General features: G+C 38.9%; 1 protein-coding gene across 1 annotated transcript in view; it reads right to left on the reverse strand.

Moving 5' to 3' along the window:
- The window catches only part of CSMD1 (CUB and Sushi multiple domains 1), a 1,651,174-nt gene that overhangs the window by 34,522 nt on the left and 1,592,656 nt on the right, over window positions 1-23,996 (reverse strand). The window contains exons 59-62 of the mRNA XM_045010124.1: window positions 7,226-7,402; window positions 4,743-4,922; window positions 3,109-3,282; window positions 1,856-2,029 (exon numbers count right to left, since the gene is read on the reverse strand). Of these exons, the coding sequence (XP_044866059.1) occupies window positions 1,856-2,029; window positions 3,109-3,282; window positions 4,743-4,922; window positions 7,226-7,402 (705 nt within the window). The remainder of the gene's footprint in view (window positions 1-1,855; window positions 2,030-3,108; window positions 3,283-4,742; window positions 4,923-7,225; window positions 7,403-23,996) is intronic.

Below are 23,996 nucleotides of genomic sequence, written 5' to 3' on the forward strand. Positions count from 1 at the left end.
TATGGTTGAAGAGTTAACAGTACATCTCAGAAGAGGTGTCTAGGTCCCCTAAATCTTGCGCTGGCTGTCCACTGGTCTGGTTACACCCGCTGCCAACATTCCCTAGAGATGGACATGACAGTTTAGGAAGATTATCGGGATGCCCTGTCATGCCTGTTAGGTGGGCAGGATGGAAGGTGGGTAGCATAGGAGCTGATAGGATGGCTGTACACCACCCGAAACTCCCACTATATTGGGATGATTCTACCATGGCTGGCTATTCTGGTTTTGTCCTGGCACTGAAATATCAAGTGGCCACATTGCAGTTCAGGATTTCGGCCTACATTTCATCTGTAACAATTTCCAATGCTCTGTAATTGTAATCCTATAATCCAGTGGTGTGATATATCATTTCTTTCTAGCCTGATTTCCAATTTTAATGCTAGTCAGTCAATTTCATCATCCTATCACTAGAATATATAATGCACTAATTTATAAAGGAAATTTTGACGGCTCAGAACTCAGATAGATGGGAACCTAACACATGACATTTTAAAAAACATGTAGTACTTGAACAATCAAGGGACTTTTAACTTCATCATCAGTTAGACTGGACAGCTGCTAATGGAAAAATGAAACAGGTCAGTCTTTTTTTTTTTTAAAGTGCATCACCAACAGAAACCAACCTCTTGAAAAAAAATACAATTAGATAGCCCGTAGCTATTACAACAAAATAAGCAGTGTCAAGAAGTGGTAAACATTGCCATCTTTGGGGAAATTTGTGCCTGTAGGAGATTATTTTTGTTATAATTTTTTCCAACCATCTGATTTTACAGGTAAAAATCACCTTTAAATTACTGACAACTTTCTTCTTCCCACAATTATATTTTCAAAGACTGCAGAAGCTCTAATATTAAATGTTTTGTTATTATAATAGTAGAAAAGCTGTGATGCGACTGAGGGTGTAAAACTGGGGCTTCTTGAGGTAAACCAGATCTTTTTGAGGAAAGATATTCAATGTATTTATATATCACTTACTGTAGAAAATATAAAATTTACTGGAAGTTGACTCCCAGCCATTTGCAAGGCTTATGCCTTCATTTTAAGGCTCATATGTAATTTTCCTATAACTCACATTCTTCACTTCTGAATGCAGATGTGACACACTCATATTGCCCACAGCAGCGGAGTACTGGACATGGTCTGGATTAAGGACATTTAAATATTTTCAGAGTACACATCTGAATTTAGTGCTAATGGCTCCTCATTAGCTGACTAGAGAAGGGTGTTTTCAATAAGTTTCTTGCCCCCAGTCTTAACCCAATGTCCACAATATAACCACTTGAAATGAGCCAATCCCTTCTGCCTCTAGGAAAACCATCATTGTGATCATTTAGTTCTAAATTTGAGTATGTTTGTTTAGAAAACAGCAGAGACATTTCTTCATCCTCTCACCAAAATCACAGAAAAAAAAATCTCTATTTGCATTAGGCCAAATCCTGAAGTCAGTGGGAGATTTGATCTTACCCTGCAAGCTCATAAGTCTCACAGCAATCAATAGGAGGTTGCATCCGAAGAAGTGGGTATTCACCCACGAAAGCTCATGCTGCAAAACGTCTGTTAGTCTATAGGTGCCACAGGATTCTTTGCTGCTTCAATAGGAGGTTGAGAGTACTCAGAAGATTACAGAAAGTACTCAGAATCACAAAAGATCAAGCCCATCCAGTGTTAGATACATGTGATCTTTTAATCTGTGTAGTTTGATAAACCATTTTCACAAATCCCAACTGAACATTTTGATTTGGGGCTTGATCTTCATAACAGATTATCTACAATAGTCTGACTAATAAACAGCAGAGATTATGGAAATGATTACCAATACATGTTGGTTGAATTCCACTCCAAAGACTATCTGCTTGACAGACTCTTCTTGAAGATCCTATCAGTATAAAAGGGGGTCGGCATTGAAAGGAGACTTCAGATCTGTAAGTGAAACTTTTCCCATTAAGACGCCCCTCAGCTGGAGTACCAGGATCTCCACAAAATGCAGCTATTGAAGAAAAAGAAAGCAAAAAGGGTATTTGAAGAACTGAACATACTGGCCTAATGTTTAAAAGTGGCATTCATTTCTGAAGGCACAAGCTAGCAGACACTAGTAATTGCTAAATTTGAGTGCAAGCGTTCTACCATTGATTATGCTCACAGATCAGGTAACATTTGTGCTCACAACTATTTTCCCCCATTGCTAGTAACTACAGGCACAAGACTGCACTCACAAAATAGGCCCCTTTATTTAGGTGCCTGAATATGGATGTAGATGACTAGCTTTAGATACCAAGTCTGAAAATACCGCCATCATCTTATTCTCAAAGTAGCCCAATTTTAGCATTTAATGGTGATCAGATACTAAACAAGAGTTCAGGTTGTGGGAATGTAGAAAAATGGACAGAATCTGGAGAGGAAAAATGAGCAGGATTTAAAGATGGTTTCTCAGTTGGGGGAGTGGGAAAAAAGAGAGAGAGAGACAGAAAGGGACAGAGAAGAATAAAAAAAAATACCTAAGACTATGAGCTTAAGGATTGGGGAGCTTAATGATGAACCTGGCATTGGTAACAGAAAAGGAATAAAAAAAGAAGATTTAGGATTAGATGGCTAAGGAGTTCATTTTAGCTATGTCGGTCTTCAGTTGGTGGCAGGACATCGAGTAAGGTTGACAGAAAGAGAGCTAGAGATATGAAACCGAGCAGAGGGTGACAGATCATGGTGGAAATGTGAATCTCTGTGTAGCAAGCAGAGAGTTGGTAAAGAGGTTGTTCAGGGATGAAGGTCTTGAATAGCCACAGTGGTCAGGGACTTCTATTTTACATTTTATCTGAAAAAAAGTGCACACACAGCAGTATACTGCTCCAGTGCTTCCATCCTCTGGCACTGACTCAGTACTGACAGGGAAGAACTTCATTTGACAAATAAATAGCACCACCTAATTTCAGTTCCCAGGGTTGGTTGGTTTGTTTGTGTTTAGGAAGTTCATGTCTCATTCTGAATGAGTCTGACCCTATTTAGCTTGTGAGAAATGAGGCGATCAGAGCTTGAGGTGGTTCAGCCACACACCATTATCTTCATACTTACGCAGACATTGTGGGATATCTCCCCTCCATACACCGCGTCCTTCACATGAAAGAATAGCTGCATTTGATAACTGATAGCCCTCTGCACAATTGTAACTTATACTGGACCCCCAACGATAATCTGATCCTTCCACTTTTCCATGGAGCACTTGAGGAGGTGGGCCACATGTGATAGCTATTAAAACAAAGAGAATTTACAAATTTTATAGAATTTATACTAAATGTAATATTGTAGCTAGTCATACTTCTGTAATCAAAACTTATTGGGAACAGTTTTGCCCCAAGACAGAATGCACATTTTGACTTTTCCATAGTACACACACATTAAATAAACACACATGCATGTTAAATTTTATCAACCTTGAGAGTTACATAGTAGGGAGATTAACAGCAAAACAAGATCCCTTTTTCTAATTCATTTAAGGCTTTAGTCACTCAACCGATATTGACTTTACTGGTAATTATGTCACTAAATCGGTATTCAACTCTTAAAATATACAGGCTATGTGAGACCCCCAATGTTTTCCAGAGGATGCTAAAACTGATGGAAACAAAAACAAATAAACAAAAAAAACCCTCTATATTTTAAAGTTTCTTTAAAAATATTGCTTCCTTCCACACATTATGCAAATATAAAGTGATTCAGCTAGTGCCTTCAACACCATTATAAATAAAAATGTGGTCAGCCAATAACATAAGCTAACATTTTATTAGGGCACCACCCATTTTTTCATGTTCTCTGATAGTTGGTATGGCAATACCCATCTTTTCATGTTCTCTGTGTGTGTATATATATATATATATATATATATATATCTTCCAACTGTATTTTCCACTGCATGCATCCTATGTAGTGAGTTTTAGACCACGAAAGCTTATGCCCAAATAAATTTGTTAGTCTTTAAGGTGCCACAAGTACCCCTCATTCTTTTTGCTGATACAGACTAACACAGCTACCACTCTGAAACCCATTTTATTATTAATGAGATCTTGTGCTGTACTTCTAGAGATGCAGCACAGAATTTGGAACCCACATCCTGCCACCCAATTCTGAGCTACTTCAAGGCTGGAGATGTTCCTGACATAACTTAAACAGGCCTGGGAGCCTAAGTTATGGCAGCCTCCCCAGGCTGTCCTATGGGCTGACCCAGAATCTGTACAGTACTGCATGCTATGACCCCAACACACCTCTCCCACCTCCAGCCATGTCCTTGTCATGCCCCTTACACCAGTGTTTGCAATAAGGTCCTCAGAAGGCAGCCTTTCGGATGTCTTCCACAGTACCTATTCTGGGAGAATCCTTTTCCTGTCACAAACTTGGCTTTGTGGGCAGGGTTAGGATGTCACTGTTAGTATTTTCAACCTTCTGCTCTAATATTTAACACATATTGTTGTGGCTCTAATGAATTCCAAGTTAGTACTCTGACAGCCTCCTCACTACATCTTATGTAGGGCAGAAATAACTATGTTATTAAAATCCCTTATCTGACTGTCTCAGCAGTATATTAATAGTTTGCATCTTATCTATCTTAAAAGTGGTTGTGCAAATTGTTCCCCTTTATAATTAATAATAAAAATATTAATATTCTATACAGTATCAGAACAGTCGTAAACTACTAAAGTTAAAAAACAAACCTTTGCAGACTGGTTTACTCTGGTTCCAAGTGCTGTCTTTCATACAACGTATAGTGGATGAACTGACAGGCTCCATCAAATAACCTGGGTTGCACTGATAGGTGACTGTCTTATTAAAGATAAAATCAGTTCCAAACTGAATACCATTTGCTATTCCACCTGGATCTCCACAGCTGATTACTAGTGAAGAAAGAGAATCTTTACTTCAACAACTATATAAATAAAACTTAAAAAAAAACCCACTAAGTACACATGGACATATTTACTCATACACACAATATCCCTTTACTAGCATACACAAGCATCAAAGTGACTTTGATCAAGTTATTTTATCTGAAAACATTAAAAGGTAAACATTTTTCTTAAAGTACTAAATATCCTGGACCAAATTCTTCACTCAGTAACACTTATTTAAATGTAATGTAATGCAACTGAATTTGAGTCAATAGAGTTGCTCTGCATTTACACCAGTATAACTGAGGTCAGAATCTGGACCTTGTTTCTATTATTTAGTGGGAAAAAAACCACATATGACTGTGAGCAAGTAGGCCTGGAAGGAAGTTTTCATGGGGTTCTGTAAAAGTTTTTATTAATTAGTTAGGGCCTGGCCCTTCTCCCATTTATATCAATGGGAATTTTGAATGTCTTCAACAGGAATTGAATGGGGGACTTAAAGTTGTTGCTGTTTTATGCCACACATTATATTCTCCTCTTTGAGCTTCACAGAACTCCTGTCTCCTTATCAGCCTGACCATCAAAAAGGGATCAGATTTTCAAAAGAGCTTAAGTGACTTAGGAACACAAGTCCCATTTAGGCTGTTTTGGAAACTGCTGCAGTGCTGAAATTCTGCCTGGACTTTCACATGAAATCAGTGGAGCTGCATAGGATGGAGGTGAAGGCAGAATTTAGCTCTACTTTCCGTCCCTAGGGCTTTCTGTGAATCTTGGTTCTCCATAGTATGCTGCAGAACACTATTAAAGGCCCCAAACACTATGGAACAAATCCAGAAAAGTTCTGGATACCTAATCAGCCCCTGCAGTTCCCACTGACGGGTCAGAATACACAAGCCGTTGAATGCTTTTCAGTGTAATTGACTTCATTGGGTGTGAAAAGAACTCAACACCTCACAGGGTATGCTCAGCACCTTGCAAAATTGACCTCAAAGACAATGGGAGTTACAAGAGTTCACCACACGTCAGAATTTGTACCTATCAATTTAATATTTAGTATATATTTCTATGTATTGTATATTTCTATTAACAGTATGCAACATTTATGTTAATGTGTACAATATATACAAACATAATTGGTTTTAATTGTTTTCACTCTACTGTTCACTCCATCCTGACTGTTTTGAAAGCTCTCTCTTGAAGAAAAATGTCCATAAATCTGCTGTTTCAGTTTACTTCACAATAGTTCTCTAGAAGTAATTTTCCAGCATGTCTTTATAAACGATAGGAAAAAAATATATGTTTCTTTAGATACAAACCCTGTGAAGTAAAGATCTGGGCCAGTATTCATTTGAGAGTTGTTCTTAAAAATTATTTCACTAGTGTTGCTTTAAGATCTATAATAAATACAGTACTTGTGGTTTAAAGTTCCTTTAGGGTTTAATCAAATATAATCTGTTTCGGATAGTCAAATAACTTCATTCTGAAATTTTACTGTGACTTGACTAATAGATAAAAATGTTAACCCAAAGCAATTTTCACTAGTGTCATATGAAATATTTCACTGCCTCTATCTGTTACTTTCTTCAAAATAATTCTGTAGCTAACTCTTCCCTCTTGGGATTCCTCACAAACACTGTAAATCTCATATCTGAACTATGTCCAGCACAAGTTGTAGAAATAAAACTAGAATATAAAGGCTAATTTTTCAGTGCAATTTTTGCTCCAACTACATGTTTCCAAGTTCATAGGAAATCTTGAATAAGCAACATATGGAGATAATAAAAACAATGTTTCATAATATAATACTGAAATAATCAAACATGAAATAAGCCAAGCTATTTAAACAATATGCAATTTTGCTATTGTGAGGAGTAATATTTAATTTAGCAGGTACTGGAATGAAAGCAGTTTTCTGTATTTAAACTACATGGAACATTTTCTAACTTCTATAACATAATGGACAGAGCTATAGAAAGATTCATAGATTCATAGAGTTTAAGTCCGGAAGGGACCTTCTGTATATCACAAGCAATTAAATTTTACCTACGTACCCTACATTGAGACGAATACTGTGTTTGACTAAAGCGTATCTTAGATGCTAAGAGTTTTCTACTGTTCTACCTTGTAGAGCTACTTTTTGGAAGCAATCTTAACAAAAAATGAAAAAAAGTCCAACATTTATTAATGAATGTGCATGCATGTTACCCTCTGAGAAGTGTGCTTATTCCAAAGAAAGAGATAATGGTTTACCAAGTTAATAACATCCTACTGTCTTTTAATCCTATTGTGACAAAAAGTCAGTTATTGACCTGTGCAGTCTGGAGCAGTGCCAGTCCATGTCCCATTGGCTGTACAATGTCGAGTAGTTAGTCCTGAAGTCTTGTAACCTTCCCAGCAAGCATAGATGACTGAGCTCGAGAACATTATCCCATCACTGTATATTACCATGCCATTGGCTGGGGTGCCAGGATTTCCACAAGATACAGCTATCAAGAAAAAAAAAAAGAAAGTCAATGTACCCATTATAAATGACTTGTATGAAAAGTGTAAGGCAATGCATTTTAATAGCTTACAATTATATTCTAAAAGCTGAGCATTTAATACATAAGTGGATTTTTTTTCCTTTCAGGCTTACACCATCATTTTATTTGATTAGCTACGGATGGTAAATGTAAGTGAACAGATTCATCTCTCTTACAGCACATGTTCAAAAAGTTATTGTACAAGAAATGAAAATAAAATGAAAGAGAATCCAAATTACTTGAACTCTTGCCTACTGTATGTCTATCAGTATATGTTTGTGTTTGATGCCAGTTTGGTAGAAGGAGAAGGAAACATTTCTGTGGCAGGGGAGATGTATCTGGGGATATGGATTAGTGGACAGAAAACAGGTGAAGTGGTCAAAGGTATATGATACATTCATTACATTTCTGAAATTTAGCATATATGGTGTTCATAAAATTGTTTTTGGCTGGGGAAAGAAATGATGAAAAGGGACAGCTCAAGACTGGCCTGTGATCCAGCCTTTTGATGTACAAGATACCTGAGTCAAAGACAAAACTTTTCCCTGAGCAGATGAAGCAAATTCCTCAGGATTCCTTCAACAGAACCACAATTTTAAAGAACTAAGATCAGAAAAAAACATTTCTGCTAGACTAACTGCTAGTCAGGGAAGAGCCTGCAGAGTAGCTCACTTCTCCTGCATCCATACTGTCCTCAAACTCCTCCTGGAAGCTCCATCTATTATATCAGCCTCTGTAATAGGTGTGGCAGTTTCTCAGACCATATATAAAAATGCAGCCCCTTTGTCCTGAATTGTTTAGGCTCAAAAATCCTATATTAAGATTCAGTATAATGACTGCTCATTCATGCTGGCAAGTGGGTCCAATTAACTCCAACCATATATAAAAAGGATGGAAATGTCTGAAGGAAAAAGCAAAGCAAAACAAACAAAAACCACAACCAACCAACAACTAATGACAGCTATGGTCAGGGAGGAAGTTTAGGGAGGTGAGATTCCCAAGTTTAATGTTCATTTTCTTTATCAGAAATTACATTGCTTTACAACTCTGTGAGCAGAACTCCACAGACAGGGACGAGTCACGGTCAACCTGGGTTGAACTAGTCTTAGGCAACCCACAACCAACTAAAATGATGTCGAACATGATTTTTTGCTGTGTACAGTGACTACAATGTTCTGGTCAGCATCATGTTAGTTAATATGACTCTTCAATATCGTGTTGTAATTTGATATAATTTTCTAATTAAGATAAGCTCTCAAAGTTGCTGTGATCTCTTGATAACAGGGTAGAGACTCTGCCTGTTCACAGTGCCTTAAACCTTTAAAGCTCCACCACACTGTAGCTACTGGTCAGAAGAAGGAACTTTCTGTTCCTTCTTTTTTTTCTAGAGTTTCCTGATTGTTGTTCTATGGCACAGGGTCTTCACTATTCAATCCCAAAGTAATGCTGAACTTAAATTTTAGTTTGAAGAAGCCAATCCTTGTAAAGCTTTCTTACATTCTTCTGGGCTCTTAGCTCCTTCACTTCCAAATATACAAAGACAGAATGTATTAGAATGGGAATTCTGGATCTTTTGTCATGAATATCCATAAATGTGTGCAAATACACTGGTTCACAGAGTTACCCATATTTATATAAATAAAAGTCCTCCTCCAAACATTACTGTTGACTGACTGAATGCTTGTCAAAACCTGAGCCAAAGGGGGCATTTACATGGTTGTACTGTATTTTGTAAATATGTTTTAAACCATGTTTTCCCTAGTTGTTTCACAACTCTGGTCAACTAAATTCTACTTTAAGGAATAAAGATGCCAACACCTAATGAAGTGGTAGCTGGTGACAGATCTTGATCCAACATTGCTATATCATTCAACAAGTGTTCAATAAATATTTCTGTTATGTATTGTGGGGGAGGGGGGAATGACACATATATAATCTCATCGTATTATGAGGATAACACTCTTTCCATTCCACTAATATCTCTGGAAGCTGTTAAACAAACTACTGAAGTTAGACACTTTTAAAATCAACAATTCCATACAACTTGCATCCAAGACTTTTAAAAGAGCTGTCTCAGTGCTCACTGGACCATTAATATGGATTTTCAATAAGTCTTGGAGCACTAGGGAAGCTAATGCTGTGCCAATTTTTAAAAAGGGTAAATGACCCGGGTAATTATAGACTTGTCAGCCTGACATTAATCTATGGGAAAATAATGGAGCAAGTGATACAGGACTCAATTAATAAAGAATGAAAAGAAGCTAATATAATTAATGCAAATCAACATGGGTTTATGGAAAATAGATCCTGTCAAACTAATTTGATATCTTTTTTAGCTGAGACTACAAGTTTGGTTCATAATGGTAATACTGTTGACATAATTGGATTTGGTACCGTCTGACATTTTTTATTTAAAAAAAAAAACTAGAACAAAGTAAAATTAACATGGTGCACATTAAATGGATTTAAATTGGTTAACTGAGAGATCTCAAGATGTAACTGTAAATGGGGAATCTTCATTGTGCAGGTCTGTTTCCAGTGGGGTCCCACAGGGATTGGTTCTTGGCCCTATGCTATTTAATATTTTTATCAATGACCTGAAAGAAAACATAAAATCTTCACTGATAAAGTCTGTAGATGGCACAAAAATCGGGAGAGTGGTAAATAAAAACTAAGACTGGTCTCTGATACAAAGCAAGCTGGATTACTTGGTATGATAGACACAAACAAATAATATGTTTTTAATATGACTAAATCTAAGTGTATACCTCTAGGAACAAAGAACGCAGGCCATACTTATAGGAGGGAGACTCTATTCTGGGAAGCAGTGACTCTGAAAAAGATTTGGATTTGTGATGGATAATCAGCCAAACATGAGCTCTCAGTGTGATGCTGGGACCAAAAGAGCTAATGAAATCTTGGATGCATAAACAGGAGAAATTTGAGTAGGAGTAGAGAGGTTAATTTTATTTCTGTATTAGGCATCGACACAACCACTGCTAGAATACTGTGCGCAGTTCTGGTGCCCACAATTGAAGAAAGATGCTGATAAATTGGGGAAGGTTCAGAGAAGAGTCTTGAGAATGATTAAAGGACTAGAAAACATGACTTAGCATAAGAGTCTAAAGGATCTCAATCTACTGTATTTAGTTTAATAAAAAAAAGATTAATGGGTGACTTGGTTACAATATATAAGCACCAACGTGGAGAAAAATATTTAAAATAATGGGCTTTTCTCTCTAGGAATTTCAGACTGGAAATAAGGTGTAAATTTGTAATGATGAGAATAATTAACCACTGGAATAATTTACCAAGGGTCATGGTGGATTTACTGACAATTTTTAAATCAAGATAAGATTTTTTTTTAAAAGTTGTGCACTAGGAATTATTTTGGGGAAAGTCTATGAATTGTAGTATTCAGAATATCAAACTAGATGATGACAATGGTCCCTTCTGGCCTTGAAATCTATGAGAATCTGTAGTTGAGAAGGCACTGTGTGAATAACTTTCATTTTAGTACGTATTGGAACAAAGAAACAGATAATCCAAAAAGTTACTCTAATGCTTCCATACATCCAGAGTCACTGACGCTGATCAAGGAGAGGTAACTTACAGCTTCCTGCACCAGCCTGGCAACTGTTCCCGAGGTGATGGTACTGCCGTCTGTCCTCTTCTAGGGCTTCTTTACCAGGGAAAAAAATCTTTGATTCCCATGGGTGGCTCTAAAAGAGATTTGCTAATGGAGGCTCTAGACGGGCTAAGATGATGGCTACACCTTTCCATAACCAGGTCTGCAAACTAATCTTTTGTTGCTTATAATGCAAAATGGAAATCAATACCACCGGCTTGATTCAGGTGTGATAATGCCTGGCTTTAAATTAAAGTTATATGCCATTGATTTCAATAAAGAGCTAAGTTTGTTGGTTTTTTTTCTTTGTTTATTCCCCCTCCCCTAACCATACTATACATTAACCAATGGAAGAAAGATCTTTTATTAAACTATCCTGACAATAAGAAATTATCTCTAAAATGGAGTTTTGACTGCAAACTGCAGATGTATTGCTAAGATTTAGGGCATGGGCAGGAACTATATATTCTAGTTCTCAATCAACATTCTCAGTCTTTTATTATAAATAGCCAATTTTTGCCTGTGTTAAAAATACTTAGAGGCCTCAGGCTGTGGCATTTTATTTGTAATCTTTTGATACTGATGAGAATTTTTTTATTTAATATATAATATTAAAAAGGGGGGGAACAGAAAATAGAGGGGAAAAGGAGGGAATTACATTTCAGATGGAATTAGAGAAAGAAAAGATAATACTTTTTAGAAAGATATTTTATCCTTCCAAAAGCAGTTCAAGCGCCCTACCCACCACCCATAAGGCCATATCCAAACAGTCTCCATGTTGTTTCTTACCATCATGTTTCTTACCTCATAACCAAATGGGTTAAGTTATCAATAGCATGTTGTTCTTTGATAGTCTATTTTAAGAAGATTTTATTTTGCGTATTCAGTATAAGTGTTACACATTTTATAATTCAAAATGTCCATCTTACAAACTGACTATCCAACAGCTTTTTGATATTTCAGTCTGTATACACATACAGATGAAAGAAGCTGCCTTCAATTTAGCAAACACTGTCTGGGGGGATTTTTGCCATTAGAATTAGAATAATTCTATAGCCAGCCAAATTAATTCAGGCAGTGAATACAATACAGAGGAAGAATTCCAAAGAGTATTCAACACTTCTTAAATTTGAGATTAGTCAGTCCTTTACAAAACTGGAGGAATTCCAGTCTAACCGCTAAAAAAAACCTAACAAATTATAGATAATGTTCAGGCACTGGCCAAAGTCCAAGACAGAGCTCCATTAAGAAAGCTTACACTTACCAACTAAAAGTCTAAATGTTTTAATACAATTTATACAAGCATGGCAAAACAATAATTTGAGATTAATTAATTGATTGTAGAATAATCCTAACATTATACATGCAACACTCATTTTACTTTCTACTTTTCCTCATATTAAGTTCACTTCAGATAGATCTTTTCTGAAAATAATGATCAGGTCTGTCCTATAATTACAGATTATAGGATTTTGTTAAACTAGAACATAATTGGATAATTAGAATAACTCAGTGTATTATCAATGTTTAGGATAATTTATAAATGTCTCTTCTTGAATGAAGTCTTTTTATTCATTTTTCATGTTTAAAATAGCTATAATTTTTGAAGCATAGAAAACAATTAAAACTGGAGATTTCACAAATGGGTAGGGTTAACAGTAGAGGACATTAGGTAATCTACAATAGTGATAATGTGCAGTTTTGTTAATTTTGGCAATTACACTAGCAAGATCAAATTTTAGAGGTGCATTATCATTTTCAAGTCAGACAAATCTTCATACAGCAAATACCTTTAAACACCAAAACATTAGTCACATTTTCTTTTTACTAGCACTGTGCTTGCACATCGAAAATAGCCTTTGATTGGTTTAACTTTGGTAGTAAGGGAAGGGCCTGTACTATTGATGTCAAGAGATCACCAACCTGTATTAGCTAAGCATAACAAAGTTCTAGTCAAATCCTTCAGCAGGAGCACTGAAGGTGCTGTGGAAAAAGAGAAGACTATAGGCTAATTAGCATAACATCTATCCTGGGCAAAATTATGGAATGGTTGCGTAAGGAATTAAATGATAGTAGCATAACTAATGCTAATCAGTATGGTTTTATGGTAAATAGATTTTGTCAGACGAACTTGATATCATTTTTATAAGATCACAAGTTTGGTAGATATGCTAGATTTTTACAAGGCACTTGACTAGCCCCATTTTAAAAACAAAAACGGGTTCTTTCTGAGAGGTAGTGTGGCAACTTTGATGAGATTTAGATGTGCCACATTAGAGAACTAGATTCTAGTCCCAATTTGTGTAATCCTACAATGAAATATGAGACCTTGCTTAATAATAGGGGCTGTGAAGGTTCAGAATTATTAACAGTCATTAGAAGTGAATCTAAAACAAATGGTCTCCTGGTTGCTAGCACAGTTCACATTCTCATGTCTAAAGAATGTTTTGATGAGGAGGAATTGGTAGGATGATGATCGGTTTGTTTGTTTTTTTGTCATTTGGGAAGTTGTAGCCCCCTGAGAAATGATGCGCACGACACAAGGGTAGTGCATATCAGAGAATCAGAGAATATTAGGGTTGGAAGAGACCTCAGGAGGTCATCTAGTCCAACCCCCTGCTCAAAGCAGGACCAACACCAAGTAAATCATCCCATTACTGCAACAGCTTCTAAACTAAGTGCACCATAACTAATGAACAGCATTTCTCCAAGATTTGCCTATAGATTTAGCTAAAACAGAAATTGTAAGACTACTTGTAATAATCTGCTGCATTATTGTAGTCTTGTTGGTCCCAGGATATTAGAGACCTTACCCACTTTGTCTCTCAAGTACTGGTAATAATGCCATCTAGTGAATTTCCAATAAGAAGTATGTCAGTGGGTGAAAGCACTATTCCACAGCTGGATGGGTACCACGGGATGAAAGGTATATAAGAACTGTTAAATGTGGCACATAACAGATGATTTTATACACATTCTAAGGCAGCTATCATTTCATCTTGTGCTTTTCTGATAACCATCAACTGTCATGGGTTATCTTTTGTGAGAGTCTAGTCTACATTCCCATTATCCACTCATCTTCCACATTCTTACTGCCTACTGCCTTCTGGTGATATCACTACCTCCATTCTATGCACAATATATATCTTTCACATATGAGCTGGTTGCTATGGTTCCAGAAAATCTGCTGTGTTTGGGTCTGTAGGAGATATATATGAAAATAATTTTGCAGCATATAAGTAAATATTGCCTCTTCAAACAGAGGACCAACATTTACTGCAGTCACACCAGCTAGCTGATGACCCGTTGTAAATTGTGTATGGATTGAAGAATTTTAATATGCATTTTTTACTTTTCTGTCAAAGTAATTTTGAACCTTTGTTCTCCTTAAACATTTGTGTGATGTCAGAGATGGCATCTAAGTCACACCCTTAATCAAGGGAGTTCCCAGAAGAATGGAGCTTGATGGTGGAGCTGCCGTCTCACTGATTTCTGCATCTGCCTCTCACCAGACTTATCACAAGTTTCTGTAGAAGAAACAGCCATAATTTTGAAGATTTATACCAGAGAAAAATTAGTTCCAAAATGAATAATCCAGGTGAAATATCAACTCAATTGTCAAACAGTCATTTTAACCTTATATGTAATTGAGGGAAAGTATCCACTCATATTTGTAAAATTTTGTATTGAGAAGCTCAAGGTGAATTGGAGAGAGATCAAGGTGATTAGTTTTTTCAAGGAATACTAGAAATACACTCCATAGTTTTTGAAACTATGTGCAACATGTGCAGCTCGCTTTTAAGTTGGACAGCCAGCCAAACTATTGCAATCCCAGTGTTGTGCTTTACGCTCTGAAACCTCTTGTAGAAGCTGATTTTGACCATTTCATGAATATTGGACTATTGTCACCAGTTTCAATTCCTCATCATAATGGTGATCAAGAAGGATGGCTGTGTTTGAATTTTTGGTGATTTCAAAGTGACATTGAATCCAGCTTTATGTGCAGACAAGTATACACTACCTTGCATTGAAAATTTGTTTGCTATTCTTAGTGCAGAACAGTCTTTCAGTAAATTGGACTTGTTTAATGCATACCTTTAAATGGAGATTGAACCAGCATCTTACAAATATCTCACAAGCAACACAGAAAAAGGCTTCTTTTGTTACAACAGTTTGCCTTTTGGTATTACCTCAGCACCTGCCCTGTTCCAGAAAACCATGGACAATATTCTGATGGGACCATAAACTGAGAGTATTTTGAGAGAAATTTCATTTTATTCAAATCTTCAGTTGAATACCTTGGACATGTAATTGGAGCCCTGGACTTAATTAAGTAAATGGCTCCACCAGAGAATGTCACAGTTACAGTCATCATTTTCAGAATTCAAAAATTTCATACCTATCTGTATGGCAGACATTTTTCCTTGCTGACAGATAATCAGTCATAAATTTCACGTTTGTACCAAAACATGGAATACCATCATTTGCAGGCATTGCTACTTTCAGCTCACTCCTATGCCATTCAATTCCATAGAGAGACTCGGCACAGCAATGCTCATATGTTGTCACACCTTCCGTGTCCAAGCTCCCATCAACCCAAAGAAATTTTGGATGAAGTGTTCTATCTCAATTTGAATGACAGAATACTGATAACTAGCACAAACATCAAAAAAGGATGATGTGCTAATGATTGTGGGCTTTCTCTCATGAAGGAAATGGTACTACGAGGTACAGTACTGATCGTAAGAATCCCCAGTTTACACAGTTTGTCTCATGTCAACATGTATTATCTGTGAATCACAGTTGGATCTTATGGGGAACGAGAGTAATCATTCCAAAATCACTACAATCTCAGGTTTTGGAAGCTCTTCATAAAAGTCATTTTGGCACTGTACAGATGAAGACCATAGCCCTGCATCATGTCTGGTGGCTGGGGAGCAACAGAGATATTGAGAGGAAGGTGAAGTACTGTACTACATGTCGTTTAATTTAGCACAATCCTGGCCCAGCTCATCTACATCCTTGGTCATGGCCTCAGAGTCCTTTAAAATGTATTCACATGGACTTTGATGGACCAGTACAAAGTTATATGTTTTTTTTTCACAGTCAACGCCCATTTGAAATGGCCAGAAGTTTTCATAATGACTTCTATGACAGCTACCAAGACCACTGGACATCTTCAGACCTTATTTAACTAGTTTGGCTTACTACAGTTGATGAATGGCAATTGACCTCAATTTTGTTCTGAAGAATTTTAGAGGTTCCTGGCTTCAAATGGGATTCAGAATATAGATTCTGCGCCTTACCATCCTGCTACAAAAGGATTAGCTGAACAGTTTGTACAGACACTTAAACATGCCTTAAGAGATAAGTCTATTTTGAATCATAAAAAGAAATTGGACATTTTTTTTCCTCTTTGTGCTACAGGAACACACTAGATGTTACTATCCAGAAGCCACCTGCAACTCTTCTCTTCAACCAATCTTTGCATACCTGCTGGGATCTGCTACGTCCTGATGCTGCTGCACATGTAGCCAATTCTGAAGCTATGCAAATTGATTGACATCAGATTCGTCATTTTTTTTTCAAGTAGGAGACTTAGTGTGGACTTGCAGCTATGGTTGTGGAATGAAACGGGACATGGAGAACTTGTAAAATGCATGGGAGCTTTTTTGTGCAGGGTAAAACTATCCAATAGTATTTTATAGAAATGGCATTTAGATCAGTTGCAGTCTTAACAAGTCCTGGATATTGGAGATGTTCCAATAAAATAGTCTATTCCTCCCATCTAGCCTCCTTCCATTACCACTCCTAATTTTGATTACTCTGTAGAAGAAACTTTGGCACCAGATCCAGTTTATTCAATATCATATCCAGTTGATTCCGTTTCACTGACTGTTGCTGTTTTTCAGGACACCGTCACACCATCATCACCACGTTATCCCAAGAGAGTGTGAAAACCAATTGTGTGCCTGAACTTATAAATTGTTCAGTTAGCTAGTTGCTAGGACAGGGCAGAATAATCCCTTGCAATTTAAGTCGGTGGAAGTCCACCTGTAACTTTTAGTTAAGTAATATAGTGCTTTGTATTAGCCATATAAATGATAATGTATATATGTTTGGAAAGATTTTTTTAAGGAGGGTGGAAGAATGGGATGTCCTGTCCCTTTAAATGTTTGAGCACTCCCTCCTCCCCAGTGCAAAGCCTCATTTTCATGTTAGTCTGTTGCTAGAACAATAAAGTCTCCACGGCAGACAGCTGTGTTTCTATTAGCTCCCTCTATGTCTGTTTATCTCCTTCTCTGCTGGGTCCAAATAAAACAATTTTCATTATAAAGATGAGAAATGGTTATTTAAAACATTGTTTTCCATGAGAATGTATAATTCATGAATACTGTAAATACTTAGGTTGTGATTCTGCAAACACATGGCCTCTATTCTTAGTGATTCATTTAGTAGTCATTGAATTATTTTCTTTTTCTTCCACTGTTTTCTATATACCAATCCTTAAGAAAGTGAATGTTATATTCTTCACGGCTTTACAGAAATAGCATTTTCCAACTTCTTAGGAAAACTACTAGCTATTGATAAAAACAGCTAGCTTGATCAAATTAGACTACAGAGAGACATTTAATTAGAAATATGCATCTTCATATTAATAGAATGCATTTATACTTTTAAGAACAACATTCACACCATTTCATCACTTGTAAAAAGTGACATGTGAAAAGATGTTTGCTTGTCTGGCAAGGAAACAGAGCAGCCAGGTAAAAAGCTGAGCCAGCAATCCAATCAGGTAAACAACTGGGTCAGCAAATCCAGTCATCTAAACAACTGAGTTAGCAAACTAATTTTAGTGCTAGGCAGAAAAAGTGTTTATGCAATATATAATGAATAACTTTGTAACAGTGTACTTACGATGAGCACTTTAAGATGAGCACACATGAGGGGATGAGGTAGATTAGGCTTTCTTCAGGGAACTAACAGAAGTTACTAGATCACAGGCCCTGGTTCTCATGGGGGATTTCAATCATCCAATATCTGCTGGGAGAGCAATACAGCAGTGCACAGACAATCCAGGAAGTTTTTGGAAAGTGTAGGGGACAATTTCCTGGTGCAAGTGCTGGAGGAACCAACTAGGGGCAGAGCTCTTCTTGACCTGCTGCTCACAAACAGGAAAGAATTACAGTCGAACCCATTTATCTCGACCTCGGTTAACTTGCCAATCCTATTAAATCGACGTTTTACAAGTGGAACCGCCAAACTCCCTCTTTGTCTTATGGGTTTCTCATCCGTTATGTCGATTCGCCGAACCCTAATATCTCGAGCCCGGCTCCCCGCGTCCCCGACCCACCGTGTCCCCTGCCGCCCGCTCCCCGGCTCTCCAGCCGCGCGGTTCCCCAGCCGCCCGCTCCCCGCGTCCCCAGCCGCCCGGCTCCCCGCGTCCCCGACCCACCATGTCCCCAGCCGCCCGGCCCCGCATACCCGGTCCCTGCCCATCCCCGCCCGGCCCCGCATACCTGGTCCCCGCTTTGCCTGCCGCCCGCCCGCCCGGCTCCGCTTCGCCGGTCCCCGCTTCGCCACCCGCCCGTCCGCCTGGCTCCGCTTCGCCGCCCGCCCGCCCCCGCAGACCCGGTCCCTGCCCGTCCCCGCCCGCCCGTCCCCGCATACCCGGTCCCTGCCCGTCCCCGCATACCTGGTCCCCGCTTCGCCGCCCGCCCGTCCGCCCGGCTCCGCTTCGCCGCCCGCCCGCCCCCGGAGTCCCGGTCCCTGCCCGTCCCCACCCGCCCGCCCGGCCCCACATACCTGGTCCCCGCTTCGCCTGCCGCCCGCCCAGCCCGCTTACCCGGTCCCGCTTCGCCTGCCACCCGGCCTGCTTACCGGGTCCCGCTTCTTTGGCTGCCCGGCTCCGGGTCCCCGTCCACGGCCGCCCGGCCCCGCTTCCCCATCCCGCTTCGCCGGATCCTGCCATGTGCAGGCACCGCGGTAAGGGGGCAGGGAGGGGGTGTTGGAGAGAGGGCAGCGGAGTTCAGGGGTGGGGGGGGTGGATAGGGGTTTATCTCGATCATCGGTTATCTCGACGCTTTTTGGCAAACCCCTAGGCCGGCGACATAACAGGGTTCAACTGTAGTAGGAGAAGCAAAAGTGGCTCTCCCGGACTCCTTTCTCCCTCATGTTATTCTCCCAGGGGATCCTGCCCATCAGTTCCCTGAAAGAGTCAAAGTCTGCTTTTCTGAAGTCCAGGATCTGCATTCTGCTGTTCTCCTTTCTTCCTTGTGTCAGGATCCTGATCTTGACCATCTCATGGTCACTGCCTCCCAGGTTCTCATCCACTTTTGCTTCTCCTACTAATTCTTTCCTGTTTGTGAGCAGCAGGTCAAGAAGAGCTCTGCCCCTAATTGATTCCTCCAGCACTTGCACCAGGAAATTGTTCCCTACACTTTCCAAAATCTTCCTGGATTGTCTGTGCACTTTGTCAAGGCCCGGCTTGACAAAGCCCTGGCTGGGATGATTTAGTTGGGGATTGGTCCTGCTTTGAGCAGGGTTTGGGCTGGATGACCTCCTGAGGTCCCTTCCAATCCTGATATTCTATGATTCTATGACCTGAATGTGGTGTTGCACTTGCATTTAACCCTATACTGTGCCCTGTTTCAGTGGACTGATCACTCACTGAAGCAGCAAATATACAACATACTACTTCATCTCAAGAGTATATCTATGAACCTGTGGCATTTTGGGTGGTAGGAAAGAATCAGTCAACAAATACCATTCATATCAGCTACTTTTAAATATGCAGAGCAAAACTATTTGGGGTTTTCCTAAAATATAAAGTCTCTGAACTAACCTATTGAAGGCTTTACTAATACAAAATTCTCAATGACTTCGGTGAGAGATTTACATTACTGTAATCTGCAGGATACCCTACAATGTTAACTTTTTGTAGTTATGCAGAGTACATTTCAATAACACACCATCCAAATCTGCCTCATTATGATATGGTCACATAATCCTTTGACTTGCATTAACGCAACTCTCTTGAAGTCTAAGGCGTTACACAAGCATAAAACTATTTTAAGTTTAAGGAGAATTAGGCCAATAAACCCTTACTAACTTTCCTCTCCACTTATATAATCTTGAAGCTGTACATAAGCATTTTTCAGCTACTGGAACGTATAAATATCAAGCAGTCCACAAATGCATTTTAGGATGACTGTATTATTATGAAAAATCACATATTTGAAACTCACATTTTCACAAGATTGTGTTGATTAAATCTGTGTCTTTTTGGTACCTAAGTGTTGTGTTATTGGAGTCTACTAGATTTTAGATCTCCCTCTGAACCTTTATTTCGCATACAAGATTTTTGAGTTTTTCTCCTATTTTTTATTTGTCTTTCTTGTGTTCTTACAGATCTTAGTAATGTATTTAATACACATTGTCCTCCATCTATGTGTGTGTAGGTTGAAACTTATCACCATTGCATCCGAACATCTCCCAGGAGATAAAATCCAAAATTACAAGAGAGTTCAGTGATGTGATTTTCCACTCTACTTCCGTGAGGCAGCCAGCCTCATGTTTTTGTTTGTTTGTGTGTTTTAATTTTCCTCATGTCTTCTTTCTTTCCTACTTCCTTCTCTTATAGGTCTCTCTTCATTCTCTTGTTAAATGTACAGAGTTGTACACCGATATGTAAAGAAAATCAAGTGGCATCATGTACCCAGAGGCATATCCTGTTCTGTGCTCCTCAAACAAGTAGGACCCTAACAGCCGTAGAACTAGTGCAATTCTATTGCACAGAGGAGATGAGAGAGGTCTTAGGGAACCCACACAGGTGCTCCTCCTCCTCTATGCACCCAGTTCCACAGGGTTTTACTAGGCTCTTCCAGAAGGGAATTTGGGGTTGCATTGTTGGTGGATCTGTGACTTGTACATGCGCTAGACATTAACCTGATGGAATAGGGAGGTAAAATCAGCACAGGGGTTAATGCATCTCTGAACCTGCAGTTGCTCCATTGCAGCTCCATGGCCTGGGGAAGGATTACTTTGGCTGTGTGCTGTGATATGGCATGTGGCCGACAACATATACACACATAGTTTACAAAATCTGGAACAAGGCACGCATTCTAGCACAATATGCCACTTGATCTGCTCTTTGCTCTCTGCAGCTGTTCCTTAGTTATTGCATCTGTTTAGGCTATTTCCAAGGCAGACAATGTTCCTGGATTTCAGTAATTGTTGCTAGTTCTCCCATCATAGTTTTCAGCTTCTGTGTTTGGCTCCTAGTCTGGTATTTGTCAGCTGCCACAAGCACCATGTGGAAAGCTGCTTCGTCCTGTGATTTTTATATGGTGTTTTTGACATTAATTAAAAAAAAAAACATTTTGTATTCACTGTATCCCAGGATGAACTTTTCAAGTAGCAATTTGTATACTTTTTAATTACTTTTGATTCTGAATAGAACTTGTAAATCTAATCAACTAATCTAAATTAAAATGGTTATGTTACAAAACATGATTAGTATGGAGCTCACAGGGCATTCACGCTAGAAATATTGGATCAGATTCTGTGTTTAAAAAGTAGCCTTTTTACACCTCTCTGATGGCAGCTTAAACTGATTGCATAGGACACCTCTTTTGCAGAGGTTTCTTGCCCAGCATAAAGCAGGTGCAATAGCTCTATGTAGCCTCTCTGCAGGCTTCACTATTGTCACTCCCTCTCCTTTCCCATACCTATTGTAGGAAAGGGAAAAAAATGCAGAATCTGACTCACTGTATCTTCATCAAACTTTCTAACAAGACTTACAGCTGGCACTTATATTCAGTTGTATTAATTCATTAACTGACATTAGCAACTGGATGCCTCAAAACTGCACACCCTTACATGAATAAAAATGTGGTTCTTCTTGGTCATGAAACAATTTATTAAATTGTTTTAAAATTTTCATGACCAGTCATTTACTCTAGTTGTTAACCTGAAGGCATCAATGAACCACCTATCTTTCCAGCCTCACTTGAATCATATGGAGAAAGATCATTTGTACTAGAGAAACATTTCCAAGTTAGCGATATATTATCCCTATTTTGTATTGCTGTTTCTCTGTTTTCATTAATGTTGATAAAACTATATTTTTGTATTTTCTTTGAAAATCTGCTGGAGAAATATCTTCACATGGAAATTTATAATGATGCCTACTGAAACCACTATTTGGTATCAGTCTTTATTCTCCATCCGATAAAAGGGTTACTGACCTACAGTAATTGTGGTTCTTCAAGATGTTGTAGTCAGTGTGGTAGGTTCACATGTGCCTCTTGCATACAAGATGAGAGTCTTTTGAGCTGCAGTCCATGCATATGCCCTGTGCCTTGTTGTGATCCTATACAAGGGCATAAAGGGCAGAGCAGCCACAACTGTTTCAGTTCAATTGCAATTCAAAGCCTGTGTCAGCCAAGGACTCCAAAAGAAGGGCTGGAGGGCATGTCATGGGGTCCAAACTAACAACATCTCAAAGAACCAGTTACTATACGATGTGTAACAATTGCATTAGTTAAGAAGAAGACAGGCAGGTTGACTGACTGGTTTAGATGAAATTCTGAGACTACCTTAGAAATGAACTTTGGGTGAGGTTACAGCACCACCTTGTCCCTATGGGAAGTTGTATAGGAGAGTTTGGCAATAACAGTTTGGAAGCCTACTCATTCTCATGGCTGAATTGATAGCCACTAGGAAGAGTGCCCATAATAAGGTGGTGTAAAGACCATTCTCAGAGAGGCTTAAATTAAGGTTCCATGATCTTCAGAAGGACTATATTGAGGTCCTTGACCATATTGGGATCTCTGACCAGTGCGTGTATATACAGCCTCTTGAGAAGCTTCGATACCATCGGATGAGAAAACACTGAGCCCAACTATTCGGGCAGTTTGCAAGGTGAAATTGCTGTGAAGTGGACCTTAATAGAGCTGAATGAAAGGTTAGCCTGTTTTAACTGCAATCTTTGGTATTGAGGCCTGGACCAAGTTATCCAGGCCCAAACTCAAATCTGACCCTTGTTTCCTACAGCAGGTAGGGATACCACATATAACAGTCTGATGGCTGCAAGCTCCATGATACTCATATGTAATTTCATGTAATCTAGTGATCAAGTTCCTTTAATTTTTAGGTTCTTGCAAATGAGCTCCTCAACCTGTCTGTGATTAGTGTGTATGTCAGGGAGGGAATTGAAAAGTGTACCCTTTTTCATGGGCCCCAAGACCCGTTCAAGACCCCAAGCCAGTTCTGTATACCTTCCACTGTATCAAATGTCTTATTGAATAATATACTGATTAGAGCAGACTTGAAGGAGTCGCAGGTGAAGTCTGGCAAGCAGCTTCCGTGTCATGCTTGCAAACTGACCTCTTACATAACAGTACAAGACACATCTGGAGAAGGAGTGCATGTAGCAACTGGAACCTGTCCTCAGGCAGGCATGCTTTTTTCTGTTATGGAGCTGATCAAGGCATCCAGGAACTCTTTGTCTTCTATAGGGGATGAGTGATGATTTTTCATAGTTCATTACAAAGTGACTAGAGAGAGAGTACATTCCAGGCTTGCTGTTTTCTCACTCTATATTTTGCCTGTGATCAGCCAGACATCCAAGCAGGGATACAGTGCGTGCCCGGTCTTCTCAGGAGGGATACTAACACCACTAGGCATTTTGTGAAGACTCTTGGTGGACAGTCCAAATGGAAATACCTTATACTGGTAATGATTTGGTTTTACCATGAATCTCAAATATTTCCTGTGGGCTGGGTAGATGGCTATATGAAAGCATGAATCTTGCAAGTAGAGAGTTATGAACATGAAGAACTGGAATGATGGAGAAAAGCATTACCATCCTGAATCTGAGGTTGGCATAGGTGTTTGTTCAGTCTCTTCAGTCTAGAATAGCACAAA

Source organism: Mauremys mutica, chromosome 3 (genome assembly GCF_020497125.1).
Source record: "Mauremys mutica isolate MM-2020 ecotype Southern chromosome 3, ASM2049712v1, whole genome shotgun sequence".
Classification (NCBI taxonomy): Eukaryota; Metazoa; Chordata; order Testudines; family Geoemydidae; genus Mauremys; species Mauremys mutica.